The sequence below is a fragment of the Aethalodelphis obliquidens genome, unplaced genomic scaffold (genome assembly GCF_003676395.1).
Source record: "Aethalodelphis obliquidens isolate GAN/ISIS:26980383/991018 unplaced genomic scaffold, ASM367639v1 scaffold51, whole genome shotgun sequence".
Lineage (NCBI taxonomy): Eukaryota > Metazoa > Chordata > Mammalia > Artiodactyla > Delphinidae > Aethalodelphis > Aethalodelphis obliquidens.
This window is the reverse complement of record NW_020837995.1, coordinates 10958012-10976667: the sequence shown is the minus strand read 5'-3', so window position 1 is coordinate 10976667 and position 18656 is coordinate 10958012. Positions and strand designations below refer to the sequence as shown.

At 43.7% G+C, this 18656-nt stretch overlaps 1 protein-coding gene across 11 annotated transcripts in view; it reads left to right on the top strand.

Moving 5' to 3' along the window:
- TP53BP1 (tumor protein p53 binding protein 1) overlaps positions 1-18656 on the top strand; it is a 66584-nt gene that overhangs the window by 43047 nt on the left and 4881 nt on the right. For 8 of the 11 annotated variants that reach the window (XM_027084097.1, XM_027084103.1, XM_027084102.1 and 5 more), the window contains 7 exons: positions 2706-2858; positions 9808-10079; positions 10743-10892; positions 11188-11618; positions 14616-14807; positions 15227-15442; positions 17047-17262. In XM_027084097.1, coding sequence (XP_026939898.1) covers positions 2706-2858; positions 9808-10079; positions 10743-10892; positions 11188-11618; positions 14616-14807; positions 15227-15442; positions 17047-17262 — 1630 coding nt within the window. Of the gene's footprint in view, positions 1-2705; positions 2859-9807; positions 10080-10742; positions 10893-11187; positions 11619-14615; positions 14808-15226; positions 15443-17046; positions 18107-18656 lie in introns of all 11 variants that reach the window. The other 3 variants (XR_003428212.1, XM_027084100.1, XM_027084099.1) reach the window with 3 other exon arrangements.

Sequence of the window (18656 nt, the reverse complement as noted above, 5' to 3'; positions counted from 1 at the left end):
TCAGCATTGTGCTCAAGACAACCCATGAGGTTGGTATTATTATTCCCATTTCACAGGTAAAGAAACCAAGCTGAAGAGAGGTTAAGTAACTTGCCCAAGATTTTGCCATCAGTAGGTGGCAGAACTGGAATTTGAACTCAGCATATCTGACTTCAGAATCGGTATTCTTTTCATTATGCTATGTTGCTTTTCTGTTTTTAAATCACAGCTTGTGTAGTCTTGTTCTGTTTATCCATGCCTCTCCAAAAATTCTGTTTATATTAGCCTTTTATAGTAACACAGCCTCTGAGACCTAAGACCTTATCAATTCAGGAAGTTTCAAAATAGCATAGCCTTTTGGATATAGGGGCTGTAGCACATCAGACCCTATTTTGCAGCTGTTTATTTTCACCCTTAATTTAAAGTGTTTGATTCTGCCACATAGTAATTAGGTTTCTCTGCCTTTATAAAAAGAGTTTATCTTAAAGACAGCAATCATGTGGGTGCCACTAGATTGTATTTTCTTTTACTTCTTCATATTCTCCCTCTGTCAAATAGGAAAATAATTTCTGTTCCTGTCTCAACATGATGATAGGAGCCAGTGAGCCAGAGCTCAGGCTTTGGAGTCAGACAGCATCTGGATGTTGTGAAAGTTGAGATAAAGTTTGCAAAGCTCTTAGCACTGGGTCTGACACACAGTAAATGCTCAATATGTGTTGGCTACTGCTACAACCTATTGATTATTATTGTTTTAACTACTACTACTGCAGCTGTTACCAGCACAACCACCACTTATGCTGTACTACTACGTCATACAGAGCGAAATGACATATTTAAGAGCTAGTTGCTCCTGCTAAGGAAAGAAAAGTGCTAAAAAAATACAGATGCAGATTGGGTACAGAGTTTCTGTTGAGAAAGATAAAAAAGTTCTGGAGGTGGATATGGTGATGTTTTTACAATAATGTGAATGTACATAATGCTACAAACTGTTTATTTAAAAATGGTTAAAATGGTAAATTTTATGTTAAGTATATTTTACCGCAATTAAAAAATATAAATGGTGGGTACAGTAACAGAAATTGGGGTTGGTGTGCCATCTTTTGAAGAATGGTTGGAAAATGAGGAACGCGGTATGGAGGTTTTCCAAACATCAGTGCTTTTTTATCCCTTCCAGTCTGGGTAGGACTCAGTTCAGTACTCAGAGAAAAACATAGGCAGCCTACATTTGACATTCCTTAAATTTCCATTTATGTGTCAAGTGGGCCTAGAGCCAGGTTTTCTATGAAGTGAAAGTACGGTTTTATTTTTATTTTATCTTCCCTTAATCATAACAAGATCCTCAAGCTATTTATCTTTACAGAAACTTCTTTTCAGAAGACTATTTGAAGAGAGTAAGCATAACTTTCTTTTTATCTGCCCTTTTTCCCTTCTCTCCTTTCTTATTCTATCAGACATGTTTATTTAGGTATCTCTCTTGAAGTGATCATTTGTCTGGCTGTTGTAATGGAAGAATACAGGGAGGGTTTTTGGCCACATTTCAGGGACATATAAAGCACACTGAAACCTTTTAGACCCCTGTGTGTGCAGGCAGGAAGTCCAGGCTGCCATGGCTCTGATACACCCTGATGACTGACGTATGCCCTGACCATTCATTAACCAGGGTTGTATATACAGAAGTATTTTAAGGAATTGGTTGAATAAGTTTCCACGCATTTTATTTTATTTATATTTATTCACATAATTTTAGTAGATATTTCACCCCTAACATGAAGTTGGAGTGCAAATTATTCAGAGAAATTACTTTAGGTAAATTACTACCACACTATCAGGAAAAAACCAGACTCATTATTGCAGTGGTAAATATAACTCTTTTGAAAGACTTAGATACCTTGACACTGACTGCAGAAAGTAAAATCAGTCTACTATAGGGGAAATAAGGTGGGAGAAGAAAGTGTGCATTTCCTCTCACAATTGCAGAGCCATGGGGTAGAAGGGGGGTGGGGGGCTTGGATATGGATAAATGTGATCTAGGTGTTATGAGAAAACATGTAGGTAACAGTTGTCATAAAAATGTAGGGTTTTATTTAAAATATATAACTGATTATGGTGCAACTAGATATGAAATCCTAATTTGCTAATGTTCTGTGTTTCTGGACACTAGCTCAACTCTTTAGTTACAATCTCTTATTTGGAATAGATCAAATATTTCATATTTAATTCTAGGAGAAATCAGTGTGTCTTGTTCCAGGTATAAATAAACCGTAGTTTTCACTTACTAATGCAGAAAAAACAGACTGCACTGAGACTAACAGATGTTATTGCTTTATATAAAGTTCTAAAGAATGCCTTCCTTTTATCTGAAGAGCCTGTTGTAAGTGTAAACTTGAATGCTGATTGACAAGTCGGCAACAAAATCAGAAGGATTACAGTCTCAATGTGCTTTTAGGGGTCAAAGTTTCACTTAAATATCCTAGATATAAGTGCTAGATGTTATGCTTTTAATTTAGGCAGGAATAGGTTGTTTTAGGTGAAACTGATACAGACTTTTCCTAGCCTCTGGCTAGACAGCTGGTCCATCCCTAGTGTTACCTATAGGTGAATAGAAACAAAGCAACGGGAAAATTCCATCACATTAGATTCATGGAACCTCTGAACAGTGCTCATCATGAAGCAGTTGACTTGTGATTCTGACAGTTTGCAGTGAGACTCTCTATTTTTTATCATAGGGAGAGGAAGAGTTTGATATGCCTCAGCCCCCTCATGGCCATGTCTTGCATCGCCACATGAGAACAATTCGTGAGGTTCGCACACTTGTCACTCGTGTCATCACAGATGTGTATTATGTGGACGGAACAGAGGTAGAAAGAAAAGTAACTGAGGTAATGTACACTGTGGGTCTATGTGGCAAATTTTTTTCAATAGAAGAATTACCCTGGCTCTCTACCTGCTCCCCTCTTCCCTATACAACTAGCTACTAACACTGTTTTCTTTAATCCTTTTATGAGAAAGTATAACAACTGGGCTAGAGTTCTGAGTTCTGTCTTTCCCAACTATGGGTTTGCTGTTTGACCTCTGGTCACTTATTTAACCAATCCCATCATGCACTCTGTATCTATAAAGAACAGATTGATAAATCTCTCATGTGTAAAGATTTTATGTGTTTAAAAAAAAAATTTTTTTTAATTGTAGTTGATTTACACTGTTGTGTCCATCTCTGCTGTACAGCAAAGTTACTCAGTTATACACATAGAGACATGCTTTTTTTTAATATTCTTTTCCATTATGGTTTATCCCAGGATGTTGAATATAGTTCCCTGTTACGTGTTATTTTTAATCCGTGGAAACTAATGAAGTGTAGAACTCCCTGCTTAGCTGCATGTATTTTCTCATCGTTTCTCACTGTTTTCTCACGTGTTACCATTTTTTACTCATTGGTCTTAGTTTCCATTCGTGTGTGGTTATGAACCTGTTAGTAGGAGATGTACCTTTTTTTTTTTTTAATTATTTAATTTATTTTTTTGGCTGTGTTGGGTCTTTGTTGCTGCGGGGGCTACTCTTCAGTGCGGCGCGTGGGCTTCTCATTGCGGTGGCTTCTCTTGTGATGGAGCACAGGCTCTAGGCGCACGGGCTTCAGTAGTTGCAGCACTCGGGCTCAGTAGTTGTGGTGCGTGGGCTCTAGGGCTCGTGGGCTTCAGTAGTTGTGATGCACAAGCTTAGTTGCTCCACGATATGTGGGGTCTTCCCAGACCAGGGCTCAAACCCATGTCCCCTGAATTGGCAGGCAGATTCTTAACCACTGCACCACCAGGGAATTCCTGGAGATGAACCTTTATTTCTTAGTAGGATTCATTATGGACTCATTCCCAGTGTCAGCATTAATATTGGTGTTTATTGACTGTTATAGTGTACAACGTTGTATGCTGACTTTGTTTAGATCTAATACTTGCTGAGGTTAGAGAGATTTTCTAGAATTAAAGATCTGGCACTTTTTTCTTGGTATATATGTTAATATCTGGGAACCATTTTAGTAATTGATAAGAGGCATAGCTATTCTATTCCTTAGTCAAGCACTTTTCTTTAATTCTGCCAGCTAGCCATATAGGAGGTTGTGCTCAGGGAGAATTAAACTGGTGTATAGTTTTATTTTTTTTTTTTGAAATTTTTAAAATGAATTTATTTATTTATTTGGCTGTGTTGGGTCTTTGTTGTTACGTGCGGTCTTTTCTCTAGTTGCGGCGAGCAGGCTTTCTCTAGTTGCGGTGAGCGGGGCTACCCTTCATTGCGGTGCGTGGACTTCTCATTGCAGTGGCTTCTCTTGTTGTGGTATGTGGGCTCTAGAGTATAGGCTCAGTAGTTGTGGCGCACGGGCTTAGTTGCCCTGCGGCATGAGGGATCTTCCCGGACCAGGGCTCGAACCCGTGTCTGCTGCATTGGCAGGTGGATTCTAAACCACTGTGGCACCTGGGAAGTCCAAAACTGGTATATAGTTTTTTTTTTTTTTTGTGGTATGCGGGCCTCTCACTGTTGTGGCCTCTCCCGTGTGGAGCACAGGCTCCGGACACGCAGGCTCAGCGTCCATGTCTCACGGGCCCAGCCGCTCAGCGGCATGTGGGATCTTCCCGGACCGGGGCACGAACCCACGTCCCCTGCATCGGCAGGCGGACTCTCAACCACTGCGCCACCAGGGAAGCCCTGGTATATAGTTTTAAGTGGAACATATTATTGCTATTGTTCATTATTGGGCCATTGTGGCCCTCATGTCAGAAAGGATTTTATATTAGTTTGAGAAATTGTCTTTTTTTTTTTTTTTGGCCATGCTGTGCAGCTTGCAGGATCTTAGTTCTCCGACTAGGAATTGAACTTGGGCCCTCAGCAGTGAAAGCATGGAGTCCTAACAACTGGACCGCCAGGGAGTTCCCAATTCTTTATTTATTATACACTAAGTTCCAGAAATAATTCTTTTAAAACGTTGATTTACCTTCAATTTTATGTTTACAAAATTTTTTTCAGTGTTATTACTATTTTGGAAAAATTGTGAGCTTAGCAGCTTTATAGAAAAAATTTGCTTTCATGAAAAGTTTTTGTAACTGTTGTAGTCTACACTGAACTATGTGCCAGGTACTAGTTTTAAGTGTTAAACATATTACTTTATTTAATATTTTTTATGGTGCTTTCTAAAGTATATTTTTGGAAACAGCAGGCCTGCTAGATACTCTGAGAGGGAAAACAAAGTTCCATGGTCATAAATATTAAGTTTGAGAAAACACCTAGTGCTGTAACTGCCCCCTCCCCCACCATGGAGATTCACAGTGCATATTACATTAAAGGGTCTAAGAAGCCCTCCAGTAAAGATATCTATTTTGGGACTTCCCTGGTGGTCCAGTGGGTAAGACTCCGTGCTCCCAATGCAGGGGCCCAGGTTCAATCCCTGGTCGGGGAGCTAGATCCTGCATGCATGCCACAACTATGAGCCCGCATGCTACAACTAAAAGATCCCGCACACCACAACAGAGACTCCACAACTAAGAACCGGCGCAGCCAAAGTAAATGAATAAATATTTTTAAAAATCTATTTTATTGTGTAACACAGCATTTCCTAAATTTATTTGACTATTGAACTTTTTTTTTTTGTGGTACGTGGGCCTTTCACTGTTGTGGCCTCACCCTTTGCGGAGCACAGGCTCCAGACGCGCAGGCTCAGTGGCCATGGCTTATGGGCCCAGCTGCTCCGCGGCATGTGGGATCTTCCCAGACCGGGGCACGAACCCGTGTCCCCTGCATCGGCAGGCGGACTCTCAACCACTGCGCCACCAGGGAAGCCCAGCATTTTTTAAAGTAATGTGTATTATACACCTATGTTACATAGTTTGGGAAACACTTGCCATAATTAAATAAAATAGTAATAGCAAATAACATTTATTGAGCACTAGCTATATGCCAGGCACTCTTTTTTTTAAATTTTTATTTATTTTTTACACAGCAGTTTCTTATTAGTTATCTATTTTATACATATTAGTGTATACATGTCAATCCCAATCTCCCAATTCATCACACCCCACCACCTTCCTCCCTTGGTGTCCGTACGTTTGTTCTTTACATCTGTGTCTCTATTTCTGCCAGGCACTATTCTAAGGACTTTTACGTGATTTAACTCATTTAATTCTCACAACTAAGCTGTGAGGTGGATATTGTTATTCCCATTTTGCACTCAAGAAACTGACATAGCAAGTTAAAATCACTTGCTTAATGCTACAAAGCTAATAAACAGAGGAACTAGAATTCATCCCAGGCAGTCTAATTCCACAGCCTGCATTCCTAACTACTACATTGTGCTGTCTCTTAAGAGTGAAAGGGATGTGTGTCAAACAGAAGGTGTGTGTAGTAGTTCAGAAGAGGAGGAAACATGTCTGAAGAGAATTTTGATAAAGCCTTTCTGGGTGAGGGCCAGAAAGTACTTGAGTTGGACACTGAAGCTTTTAGATATTGGGAGATACAGGGAAAGGGTGTTCTATACAGAAAGAAGGCTTGGTGAGCAAAGGCACAGAGGCAGAAAGTAAAGAGCACAGATGTGGGAACAGTACACTTGGTGGGCAGCCCAAAGATGTGTAGAGGTGTGAAGGTGGACAGGTTGACGTCAGAGGATTCTGGGAACTTTCCTTCCCTCATCTCTTGTAGCCTTTGTTTATCATATTTTAAAAAATTTTATTCATCTATTTACCAGCAGCTTCTTTTTTGCTGTGTTCCTAGCACTATGGTGGGCACTGAGACTAAGAAGATAAAAAGACAGGGTCTCTATTCTCTTAGGAGCTTATTTACACTTGACATGCAACAAATCCAGAACTTGTGGTTGCTGTAGTAGAGGTATGGAAAGATGTGTTAGAAAGAGGGGCCAGAGCCTGCTAGCTTACCTGAAGGTGACTAAAAGGCCTCACAGAAGATGTAGTGCTCAAAGTGCGGCAGATGAGATCGAAGGGCAGGGGAGAAGGACGCTGCACGCAGAATGAAAAGGTTTGTAAATATGTAGACAGCATGGCATGCTTAATGAATATTTAGAATGTGACAAGGACGGTAGGGTAGGGAATTGTGAGAGAGGGTGCTCTTGAGGATGGTAGGGGCCCAGAGCATAAGGCTTTGTATATCATAGAAGAGAGTTTAGATTTTTATCTTTTGTGTGATGGAAAGCCTTTAAAGAATTTGGGGTAAAGGGATGACATGCTCAGATTTGCATGTTGGAAAGGTCCGATTGGCAGCAGTGTAACGATTGGAATGGGAGGGGTTAGAGGCATAGTTCAGACAAGAGGCAATGAGTGTCAAATTAGGACAGTGGTAGTGGGGATTGAGAGGAGGGAAATAGATGTAAAAAAATACATATATAGAAGGTGAAATTGATAGACTTTGGTGAATTCCTACATGTGGGGTTTGTGGGAGAGGGAGGAATCATATATGATACCTGGGCTTTTTGCCTGGGCAGATAGATGGTGGTACCATTTACTGAGAGAATATAAATAGGACACTGGTTTGAGAGAGAAGATCCTTCATGCAGTAAATATTTACTGAGGACCTCTTTTGTGGCAGGCACTGTGCTATTTTGAGGGTAAATCCAGGAAAGAAGGTGGTCACTACTCTGTCTTAATGTGGCCTCTGTAGTCTAGTAGGAAGGACGCACAGGAAAAAAATAAGCAAATACATTAAAAAGATCATGAGGCCACCTTGGAGCCTGGGCCCAAGTCATTATAAGAGCAAGGGCTCAACTTTTGAACAGTTGCAAAGGCAGGTATAGTTAGCTACTGTTCTTTGGGCCTACTCTCCAACTGAGACACAGCCTGGAGTCCCAGCCCTCTAGGCTGGTCTTGCCCCTGCTCATTTGCCGTGTCCAAGAGAAGGAGTTGACTTAAGTTCTGAGCTCTCAACACCTGCTTTAGTCAAGTGGCCTTGGCAGATTATGCTGACTCACATCCAGCTAAAGAAGGCAAGTTGGATGATAGGAGATGGTAACTGGAGAATGGTGAGATTTCTGGAGGTGGTGCAGCTTCTGGTAATGACCCTGGTAGTAGCAGATGGCTGAGGTAGAGTAGAGGAAAAGGTTAATGGTGGTAATTAGATCAGGAAAGATTGTTGCTGGATGGGTCATCTGATGGATGTTAGCCTCGGAAAATGACAGCGGAAGGGAGGCTGTGAACCAGGAGTATAAGGTGTTCATGCATGAAGAGTCAGTAATTGATAGAATGTTGGTGAGTAACAATGAGGGAAGGAGAGAGTTTAACAGAATGGCAAATAATGATTTGGTAGGAACAAGAAGTGGGGAGTTAGAAATGATCTGTTAATGGCAGTGGGGAGCAAGGAGGCCTCTCATCTCCAAACTCTTGAATTGAGGTTTGGTTGAGAAAAACCAGCCCGTGCTACAGAGAGCTGCAGGGGATATGAGTTTCACTGGGGAGGTCCAGGATTCATTCATTGAAGGCAAGGAAATGAAGAGAAGATGACAGATTGAGTTTTGGATCGGTTAAACTGCAGGTGTCCCTAGTACATACAAGGGGAAGAGTTTAGTAGGCATTCGCATCCGTGAATTTGGAGCTGAGTCATCATTGTATTGTTGGTAGACAGGCCGGAATAAGTCAGGTAAGACTGGCCAGAGAAAGCATGGGAGAGTGAGGAAAGGAATGAGAACAGAGTCCTGGGAAATACTAATTTAAAAGGAATAGGCAGAGAAAGAGGAACCAAAAAACAAGTGCAAATAGAAGTAGCTAAAGAGGTAGAATGAAAGGAAGAAAAAGTGACTTTATAGATTTTAGAAGAGAAGAGATTTTCAAGAAGGGAGTGGTCAAAAATAATTATTTAATCATCTTATAGCATTATTTAAACATGTGTGCATTGCATACTGTCTCCCAGAGAGACTGTAAACTCTTTGAGGGAAGAGTCTGTCTTATACTTTTCCATATTTTCTCTGATAATTAGCACAATAAGGCATGAACAGGCTAGAGTAGGAAAGCAAATGTACAGCACCTGTGCTGTAATTTCTCAATCCTGTGCCCGTAGAGGACATTGCTGATTGGTCCTAGAACCTTTCCTCACTAAACCTGGGAATTAGCCTTAGTGGCTGCTTAAAACTGAGCTCCAGGCAACCACTACCAATCCATCAAAGTAGGCATGTGAGTGAGATAAAGTCAGTTTGATATTCCTGTCCTCTGTAGATACCGGAAATTCATATATTTTGATTATTGCCTTTTTGGTTTTCATTTTGGTAAACAGTGATACCATTATATAGCTATTTTTGCCTATAATTTTTAATTTCCTTGATCACATATTGAAAGGTAATAGAAAATATCTAATTTCAAAAAACATGTAAGGCTACCCACTGCTATAATCATGTACCCAGAAGGGCTCCTAACCACTTCTTCCTCTAACCTACCTACTTCCTTACCTTTCTTCTGTTAGACAGGGAATTACCTGTGTCCTCTGGGTTGGAATCCTTGCTGGGTTCTCAGCAGCCAAAGGTTGTGAACTTGTCCAGTAAAAAGATAATTTAACTTAGCTCAGGATAGAGGTCTCTTTCTTCTGATCTAGTACCACCTTTATCTTATTTTTTACGGAGATATGTATTCCCTGTAGAATGCACAGGTCTTAAATGTTCAGTTCAGTGACTTTGACAGTTATATGTAATCACTACTCAAAGCAAGATATAGAACATTTCCATTACTCCAGAAAGTTCCCTCCTAATTCCCACCTTTCTGAATTGAAATTTCTTGCCATTTAGGATTTTCCAACCATCACATGAGCATTATGTTATTGTGGCTTTTTTAAGCTCTTGTATCCATTTCTTCCTTGCAGGAGACTGAAGAGCCAGTTGTAGAGTGTCAGGAGTGTGAAACTGAAGTTTCCCCTTCACAGACTGGGGGCTCTTCAGGTGACCTGGGGGATATCAGCTCCTTCTCCTCCAAGGCATCCAGCTTACACCGCACGTCAAGTGGGACAAGTCTCTCAGCCATGCACAGCAGTGGCAGCTCAGGGAGAGGAGCCGGACCACTCAAAGGGAAAACCAGTGGGACAGAACCCGCAGATTTTGCCTTGCCCAGCTCCCGAGGAGGCCCAGGAAAACTGAGGTGCAGACAGGGTCTCCAGAGAGAGAGCCACAGCAGGGGCAGGGTTGCTGACGTTTTAATATCACGGGAAAAGGGGAGTAATGGGAAGTCCCCGCATCCTCCTCCTAGGATAAATCAACTCCTCTTCCTCCCCTTTCGTTCCTCTTCTATTTTGGGTTTGCATGGGAGGTAGGGTGGAGCCCTCTGGGAGGCAGACTTCCTGAGAAACTGTAGAAAACAGGTGAGGGGACTTTGGGAAAGCTGGCACATATTCCTGTCCCCCAGCCCCCATTTTCTGCAGCCTATGAGTGTTTTGGTTGGGAGTACAGAAAGTTTGGGGTAGCAGCCCCAACTTGACACATTCCCTAGCTTTTTGTTTTCCTCTACAGGTATCCAGAGCCTGAAGTACAAGAGAAGGCAGGGCAGAAATGGATGTGCTGTTTTTGAGGGCAGCAGTAGGAAGCTTTGTCAGGAGGGAGTAGACTTGCATAGAAGGATGTCCTTTACTTGTTACCCTGTACTCCTGCTCCCAGCTGATTGGGTGGTGGGTGTGTGGACCAGCTTCCTGCTGCCCTGGAGGCTCAGCACGTGTTGGCCTGGCATGTAGTCTGAGGACCAAGGGGAGACTGTGAAGAAAGGATCCAGTAGCAGGTGCTATCAGACTAACCTGTCTTCATTCTCTAGTCCTAGAAAAGGGGTCAGTCAGACAGGGACGCCAGTGTGTGAGGAGGATGGTGATGCGGGCCTTGGCATCAGACAGGGAGGGAAGGCTCCCGTCACGCCTCGTGGGCGCGGGCGAAGGGGCCGCCCGCCTTCTCGGACCACTGGAACCAGGTACCCGGGTAGTGTGAGATACACTTAGTCTATGACTTGTTCAGAAAAAAAGGGAGTAGAGAGAAGAGAGGGGAGTAGAGAGTATGTGGGGTGTCAGGAGGGAGAAGAGGGGCCCACACTGACCGGGGAGTGGGCAGGGTTCAGAGTGAGGCTGCTGAGACACCAGGCTTCTGCCTGTGATGGGTTAGCAAAGAATGGGCTGGAGACCCATGGACAAAGGAGTGGGAAAATTGGTAGATAAGTACTGCTCTCTGCTTATTCTCACTGCCTTCTCCTTTTTCTTATCTCTCTTTAGGGAAACAGCTGTGCCTGGCCCCTTGGGCATAGAGGACATTTCACCCAGCATGTCGCCAGATGATAAATCCTTCACCCGTATTGTGCCCCGCGTGCCAGACTCCACCAGACGAGCAGACATGGGTGCTGGTGCTTTGCGTCGAAGCGACTCTCCAGAGATTCCTTTCCAGACTGCTGCTGGCCCTTCTGATGGCTTAGATGCCTCCTCTCCAGGGAACAGCTTTGTAGGGCTCCGTGTTGTAGCCAAGTGGTCATCCAATGGCTATTTTTACTCTGGAAAAATCACACGAGATGTTGGAGCTGGGAAGTATAAATTGCTCTTTGATGATGGGTATGAGTGTGATGTGTTGGGCAAAGACATTCTGCTGTGTGACCCCATCCCACTGGACACAGAAGTGACAGCCCTTTCGGAGGATGAGTATTTCAGTGCAGGTAATAAAAGAGGCAAGACCTCTCTTAACACCTCTCCAATACCAACAGCGTTCACTGCAGCCTGAGTACTTTTCTGTGTTCTCTAAAGTCGTATTTCATTCCTAGCACTGGTTACTCTCACCCCTGGCTTTTTTGTTCTTCTTTATTGCTTGTTTATTTTTGAATAAACTTCTTATTTTTGAAAAATTTTATATATGCAGAAAAGTTGCGAAGTACAGAGTATTAATAGTATATAGAGTTCCCATGAACCCCTCACGCAGCTTTCCCGTTTCCCTGTTGTTAACATTTTACGTTAGCATGGTACGTTTGTCAAAACTAAGAAAACTACCTTGGCTCATTACTATTAACTAAATTCCCAACTTTTTTGGATTTCACCAGCTGTTCCATGTCGTTTTTCTGTCCCAGGATCCAATCCAGGATTACTGAATTGCATCTAGTCCTCATGTGTCTTTTTTATTTTCTTTTTTTAAAAATAAATTTATTTATTTATTTATTTTTGGCTGCGTTGGGTCTTCGTTGCTGCACGCGGCCTTTCTCTAGTTGCGATGAGCGGGGACTACTCTGTTGCAGTGCGTGGGCTTCTCATTGCGGTGCACTGAGGGGGCTTCTCAGTGCGGGCTTCTCATTCTCTTGTTGTGGACCACGGGCTCTAGGTGTGTGGGCTTCAGTAGTAGTGGCACGTGGGCTCAGTAGTTGTGGCTCGCAGGCCCTAGAGCGCAGGCTCAGTAGTTGTGGCTTGCGGGCTCTAGAACACAGGCTCAGTAGTTGTGGCACATGGGTTTAGTTGCTCCACAGCATGTGGGATCTTCCCGGACCAGGGCTGGAACCCGTGTACCCTGCATTGGCAGGTGGATTCTTAGCCACTGTGCCACCAGAGAAGCCCCCTCATGTGTCTTTTGTTCTCTGATCTGTAACAATTTCTGAATCTTTTCTTGTTTTTCATGACCTTGATGGTTTTGAGGAGTACTGGTCAGGTGTTTTTTGAATGTCCTTCAGTTTGGGTTTGTCTCATGTTTTCTCTAGATTGGCGTTATGGGTTTTTGAAAGGAATGCTGCAGAAGTGAAGTGTCTTTCTCAACACATTGTATGTGGGAGGGCAGTATGTGACATCCAAAGGGCATCTCTGCTGATATTAACCTTCATCATTGGTGAAGGTGGTGGTTGCCAAGTTTCTCCATTGTAAAGTTAGTGTTTTTCCCTTTCCATTTTCTATTCTTTCACCACCGACTTGTAAAGTTACTGCCTTTCTTGATGGGAACCTTAGGTAGCTGAATGTGGCAAATATATTGAGATATTTTTGCTTAGGAGGAGGTTGTTAGTGCTGTGTTTGTATGTCTGCACACCCACCACTTACTCTCTGGTTTGGAAAAATGGTGCCTTTTTTTTTTTTAAACCGGTACAGTTCCCTGTACCGGTGATGGTGAGAGATTTCTGTCTGTTATGACTGTTTCATGTGCCCATTCTTTGAATATATTGCCTCTTTTCTGTGAAGTAATTTGGGAATACATGTTTGCATTGAGTTTGTCATTTAAAAACATCCTTTTTCTGGGGGATTTTTTGGAACAAGGATTGGTATATAATGGGCAAAAATGCCTCTATTGAAGTCTCTTCAGACTTTCTCGTGATCTGGACTCCTGAGTAGTTGCTCTTTGCCCCTTTATTTCATTGTTATATGGGCCACTTCACCTTCTAGTTCTGGATAACACTTAGCTCCATGTAACATCAGTTAGTAGCACATGGATTGAGATCTTTTATGACCTGTGACCTAACATAGTTTGTATCAAATGCATTTGTTCCTGTTTCTGGTGTAAAGCCTCTCTTGGAGGTCCACATTAGGCCCTCTTAAGAGAGAGGCAGTTCTCTATCCTGAGTGAATTATGGCATACAGGGGAGGGGATTCTGTGTCCCATTTATTGAGGCTGTCTGCTAATGTTAACACTAGACAGCTTCTAGTTCTAGTAGCTCGTCATTAGTGTGAAGTGTATTGTTGGCCTTGGGCTTCTTTGTGCTCTTGAGGGGTCTTTTTGATTTAGAGATTTAAGCCAGGAGATGAACAAGCAAAGGGGAAAGAGAGTGATTCTGTGGCATAGGTGAGGGAGAGAACCAAGGCCTGCTTTCTCCTCTATCGCTTTTTCCCCCTTGGTGCATGCTCTGGGTTTCTTTAGCCCTTCATTTAAGCACAGGCTAATGGGAGAGAACAAATGAACCCTTCTGTTCATAGGAATGAAAAAGTATTCACATTAGTGCCCTGTTTTTATATCATATGTGTGTTGCATTTATGTTTATATTTATATATGTATCTTTTTTATAGGATTGGAAATGGGTCTTGCCCAAGATCACACAGCTTGGTGGTAGCAGAATTAGGCCTAGGCTCAGGTCTCCTGAATTCTAGCCCAGTTTCCTTTTATACCCCACATCGTGTTCCTTCTAATCTAAAGGCCTTATCTTGAGGTTCTGAATCAGAACAAGAGCAGAAAAGTAGATAATAAGGAGGGAAGATTAGGGAGGAGAGGCAGGATTTATTTTTTTCCTTTCTCTGGTCTATATCTCTATTGTGATTTTGCTACACAGACACATGCTTTCTCTCTTTGAATGATGTCATCTTTCATCTACAACTTAACTCAAGAATTACCACCCAGCCTCCAAAGAAACCAAGAAGGAAAGGTTTAGTAAAGTTGTAATGGGACTGTTTAACAAACCACATGCCGTTTCACTTCAAGAACCATTTGAACCGCTAACAACCCACAAAGGCTGGCTTTAGGAAGCTTTATTTTATAACTGAAGGGCTCCTTCTGCTGAGAAGCTTCACGGTCCAGTCCCTGGGTGGTGTCTACATGTACCCTAAGTGGTGCGGTGTCTGGGATTGACAGCCAGGGTTCTGTGCAGCCCTAACTGCAGTCCTCTGTTGTACCTCCTCTAATTCCCTGACTCAGGCCTGCTCTGAGTGGATGCTGAACAGCCTAAACAGCAAGCTGCTTTTATGTTTTTCCTACCCAGGAGTGGTGAAAGGGCATAGGAAGGAGTCTGGAGAGCTGTACTACAGCATTGAAAAAGAAGGCCAAAGGAAGTGGTATAAGCGAATGGCTGTCATCTTGTCCTTGGAGCAAGGAAACAGACTGAGAGAGCAGTACGGCCTAGGCCCATATGAGGCAGTGACGCCCCTCACCAAGGCAGCAGATATCAGCTTAGGTAAGACCTCTGCTTCCTGAACAGCTAACTGCCTCTGGACCCTGGCCTGCTTGTGGTAGGAGGAGTGGTTTTTAGAGCAATCGGTAATGCTTCCCTGAATCTTATCATTCCTTGGTCGTTTATGAGATGGTAATGAGCCAGTGTTTTTGGAGCCACTTCATAGCTCTGTTTTCTCGCCAAGACCAAATAGTAAGTCCTCAGATTTTTTTTGGCCTCCCCAGTTCTATAAGGGACCCAGCACATTTTAGTCATGGCAGAGACTGAAACAGAAAATATGGTGGCCTTAAAAGAGGCTTCCTGCCCCCATGGGAGGTGGGGGAAAGGGTGTAGCGGTCTCTGAATCAGGCTGTGCCCAGCTTCTTGGCGTTCAGGGCCTCAGACCATGGGAGTTGACTCACCTGCGGCTTATCCTCCCATAGACAATTTGGTGGAAGGGAAACGGAAGCGGCGAAGTAACATCAGCTCCCCTGCCACCCCCACTGCCTCCAGCAGCAGCAGTACAACCCCTACCCGGAAGATCACAGAAAGCCCTCGTGCCTCCACCGGAGTTCCCTCAGGCAAAAGAAAACTTACCACTTCTGAGGAGGAACGGTCCCCTGCCAAGCGAGGCCGGAAATCTGCCACTGTGAAACCTGGTGAGTGCTCCCTTTTGCCTCATTCTCCCTCAGACCACAGCAAATGCAGGGTCAGCTGCTGGAGAGACAGAGCCTGATACACGCAATGGCTCCTCCATCGCGGTTACACAGCTGGAGTCCTGCACAAACCTCCATCTCCCAGCAGAGTCCAGTTGGGTAGATAGGAAGCCGGGTCTTGATTGGCAACATCCGCTGACCCCGGTGTTGGCTCTAGGAGGGAGAGGAAATGTAATGCATTTGAGCAGATTCAAAATAGGTGAAATTTTTCTTAGACCTCTTCCTTTTCCTGGCACCATTTCCGTCCAGAAGCTCTGCTCCCCTCTCCCTTGTGCTCAGGGCCCTTTGGCTTTCCCGGATGTCCTATTGAAAGCCAGTACCTTGGCTTGTATCTCCCCTCTCCCTACCTACCCCCAAATAACCCCTTTCTAGTCCCTCAAGTCATATTAATAGAGGAGTTCAATCCATTTATTGTTTACTGGGTCTCTGCTGTGACCCAGGCCCAGCCACTGTGGCTTCTGGAGACACAGAGGTAAAGTCCTCAGAATCTGCCCCAAGGGCGCTTTCTGAGTCTCGCAAACTGAGCAAGTTCATTGGTTGTTACATCGTCCTGGCACCAGAGCTGCTTTTGTTTCCTGCGTATTTGAGTTGTGTCATCTCCATATCTATCTAACACCTCTGCTGTGTTTCAGGGTATGTGAGGCATGGAATTAAGTGCGTCATACATACTACCTCATATAATCCCTATGAGGTATAGGTGCTAGAATTCACTTTATAGTTGAAGAATCTGAGGCACAGAAAAGTTGGCTAACTTTCCCAAGGTGACACAGTAATCCAGAATTCAGACTCAGGCAGTCTGATTTTGAAGCCCAGGCTTATACATGCTACATCAGACTGTTCTCTTGCTGCTGGTTTTATTTTAGGGAGGCATGACCTGTCTGTCATCTTAGCCTCCTAATGAGCCTACGATTCAGCTTCTCCAAGTCAGGTATTTGTTTTCTTCTCGAGGATTTATTGGGGCACTCCGAGCATGGGTGTTCTGGACTGGCTGATTCACTTACCTACTCCCAGGTGTTGAAAACGGGGGCAGTTGAAGCAGGCTGTTTTGATATTGTTCTATCAACACGTAAAAACACTTTATTACAAAGTTCTGTGCACTGTTCTGGTGAGGGTCAGGGATAGGGTGGGAGTATCTGCTGGGGACATTTCTTGGTGAACCCACTTTTTCAAAGGCTGCTTCAAGATATCACATATCCTGGGGAAATCAGGGCACTGGGCAGAGGAAGTGGGCTGAAGATTTCCAAACGTTTTTCACTTTTACTTTATCTTTGTATTAGAATCACCTTTTCTGCAGATGACCTCAGAAGTATTTGGTTTGGCTGTATGAAAACAATACTAGTTGATTTTCACTTATGAAAATAATGTATACATTGTCATGACTGTAAAACTTAAATACATAGAACTTCTCTGCACTGCAAACTTGTTCCTAGGTTGTTGGCCATAGGATTGGTCCTTGGTTTATAGCTCAAAAAAGTTCATCAGGACACTGCCTGCACATCCCATCGTGCCCAGGAATGGTCTGTACCCTGTGCCTCTGTCCTTCCCAGGTGCAGTGGGGGCAGGAGAGTTTGTGAGCCCCTGTGAGAGTGGAGACAACATGGGTGAACCCTCTGCCCTGGAAGAGCAGAGAGGGCCTCTGCCCCTCAACAAGACCTTGTTTCTGGGCTATGCCTTTCTCCTCACCATGGCCACAACAAGCGACAAGTTGGCTAGCCGCTCCAAATTGCCAGATGGTCCTACAGGAAGCAGTGAGGAAGAGGAGGGTAAGACCCTAAGAAGCCCTGAGGGCTCTAACATGTGTACTTCCTTCCTTTCCATTCACTTTATGAACCATCTGTAGAGGAGGAAGAGCAAGTGGCAACTGGAATCACTGTCAGGGAAAATTAATTTAACCCTGCTTCTTGGTTTATAGACTATTCTCACAGAATTCCTTTTAGTGATCAGTTCCTCAAAACAATCCTGTGAGGCAGACGGGAGATAGATGTTACATTTTATAGACGCGGAAACAAGCTTGGAGAGGTCAAATAATTGCTTTTTATCCACGATAATGGTAGACTTGGGACTTAGAACCCAACGTTAACTTTACCTACTACAATCAAATCATCCATGTCAGTCAGGTTTCTGAATGCCCTGCCATCCTTCCCATTTGTGTTCTAGGGGCTAGAGTGAAGTTTATTCTCTTGAGGTCTGTGTGTAAGACTGGGAATGTGAGGTACCCAGTGTCCCAGGGTGATTTCAGAGAAAGAGCCTCTAGACCTTTTCAACTCTTGTGTTTCAACCTTAAACTAAACCTACACATTTCTGTGTTGTCTGTTACTCAGGGTTTGAGTAGACTGCAATGGGGAGAGGTAGAAATTATTTGACATGTCTAAAGAGTGTGTGATCTAGGAGAGAAAACTGGGCAGGTACAAATATACATTGCAATATAAGTGACTGACAGCAGTGCAGTACCCAAATGTGTCTGCAAAGACTAACAGTCCAAATGGAATGATGTTCTACAAGTTAGAGTTCTGACTAATGCTGAGTCTTGCAAGAGGGAATCGAATCAGGGAACATCGTTATCAGAAAATAGCACCAACTGCAGATCTGTGATGGTTGGCGCTTCAGGTATGTGGATGATTTTCTTTTAAATTTATTTTATTATTTATTTTACTTTTGGCTGTGTTGGGTCTTCATTGCTGCACGCGGGCTTTTCTCAAGTTGGGGAGAGGGGGCCACTCTTTGCGGTGCACGGGCTTCTCATTGTGGTGGCTTCTCTTGTTGCGGAGCACGGGCTCTAGGCGCACGGGCTCAGTATTTGTGGCTCGCGGGCTCTAGAGTGCAGGCTCAGTAGTGGTGGCACGTGGGCTCAGTTGCTCCGCGGCATGTGGGAATCTTCCCGGACCAGGGCTCAAACCCGTGTCCCCTGCATTGGCAGGCGGATTCTTAACCACTGCACCACCAGGGAAGCCCCTGATTTTCTTAATTAACCAAAGCTATATCTCACCAGCTACAGCTATGTGGAGATCTGTTCAGGGACGTGGGAAGGGTGGTCAGGGAGTTGCAATTGAGGTTTATACTATCTGGAAGGTGCACAAACAGTCGTGAGTATTGAGGCTTTAGGGTGTGGGAGCAGGTGTAGAGTGGGGGGGTTTCAAGATTAAGTGTGGATCAGGCC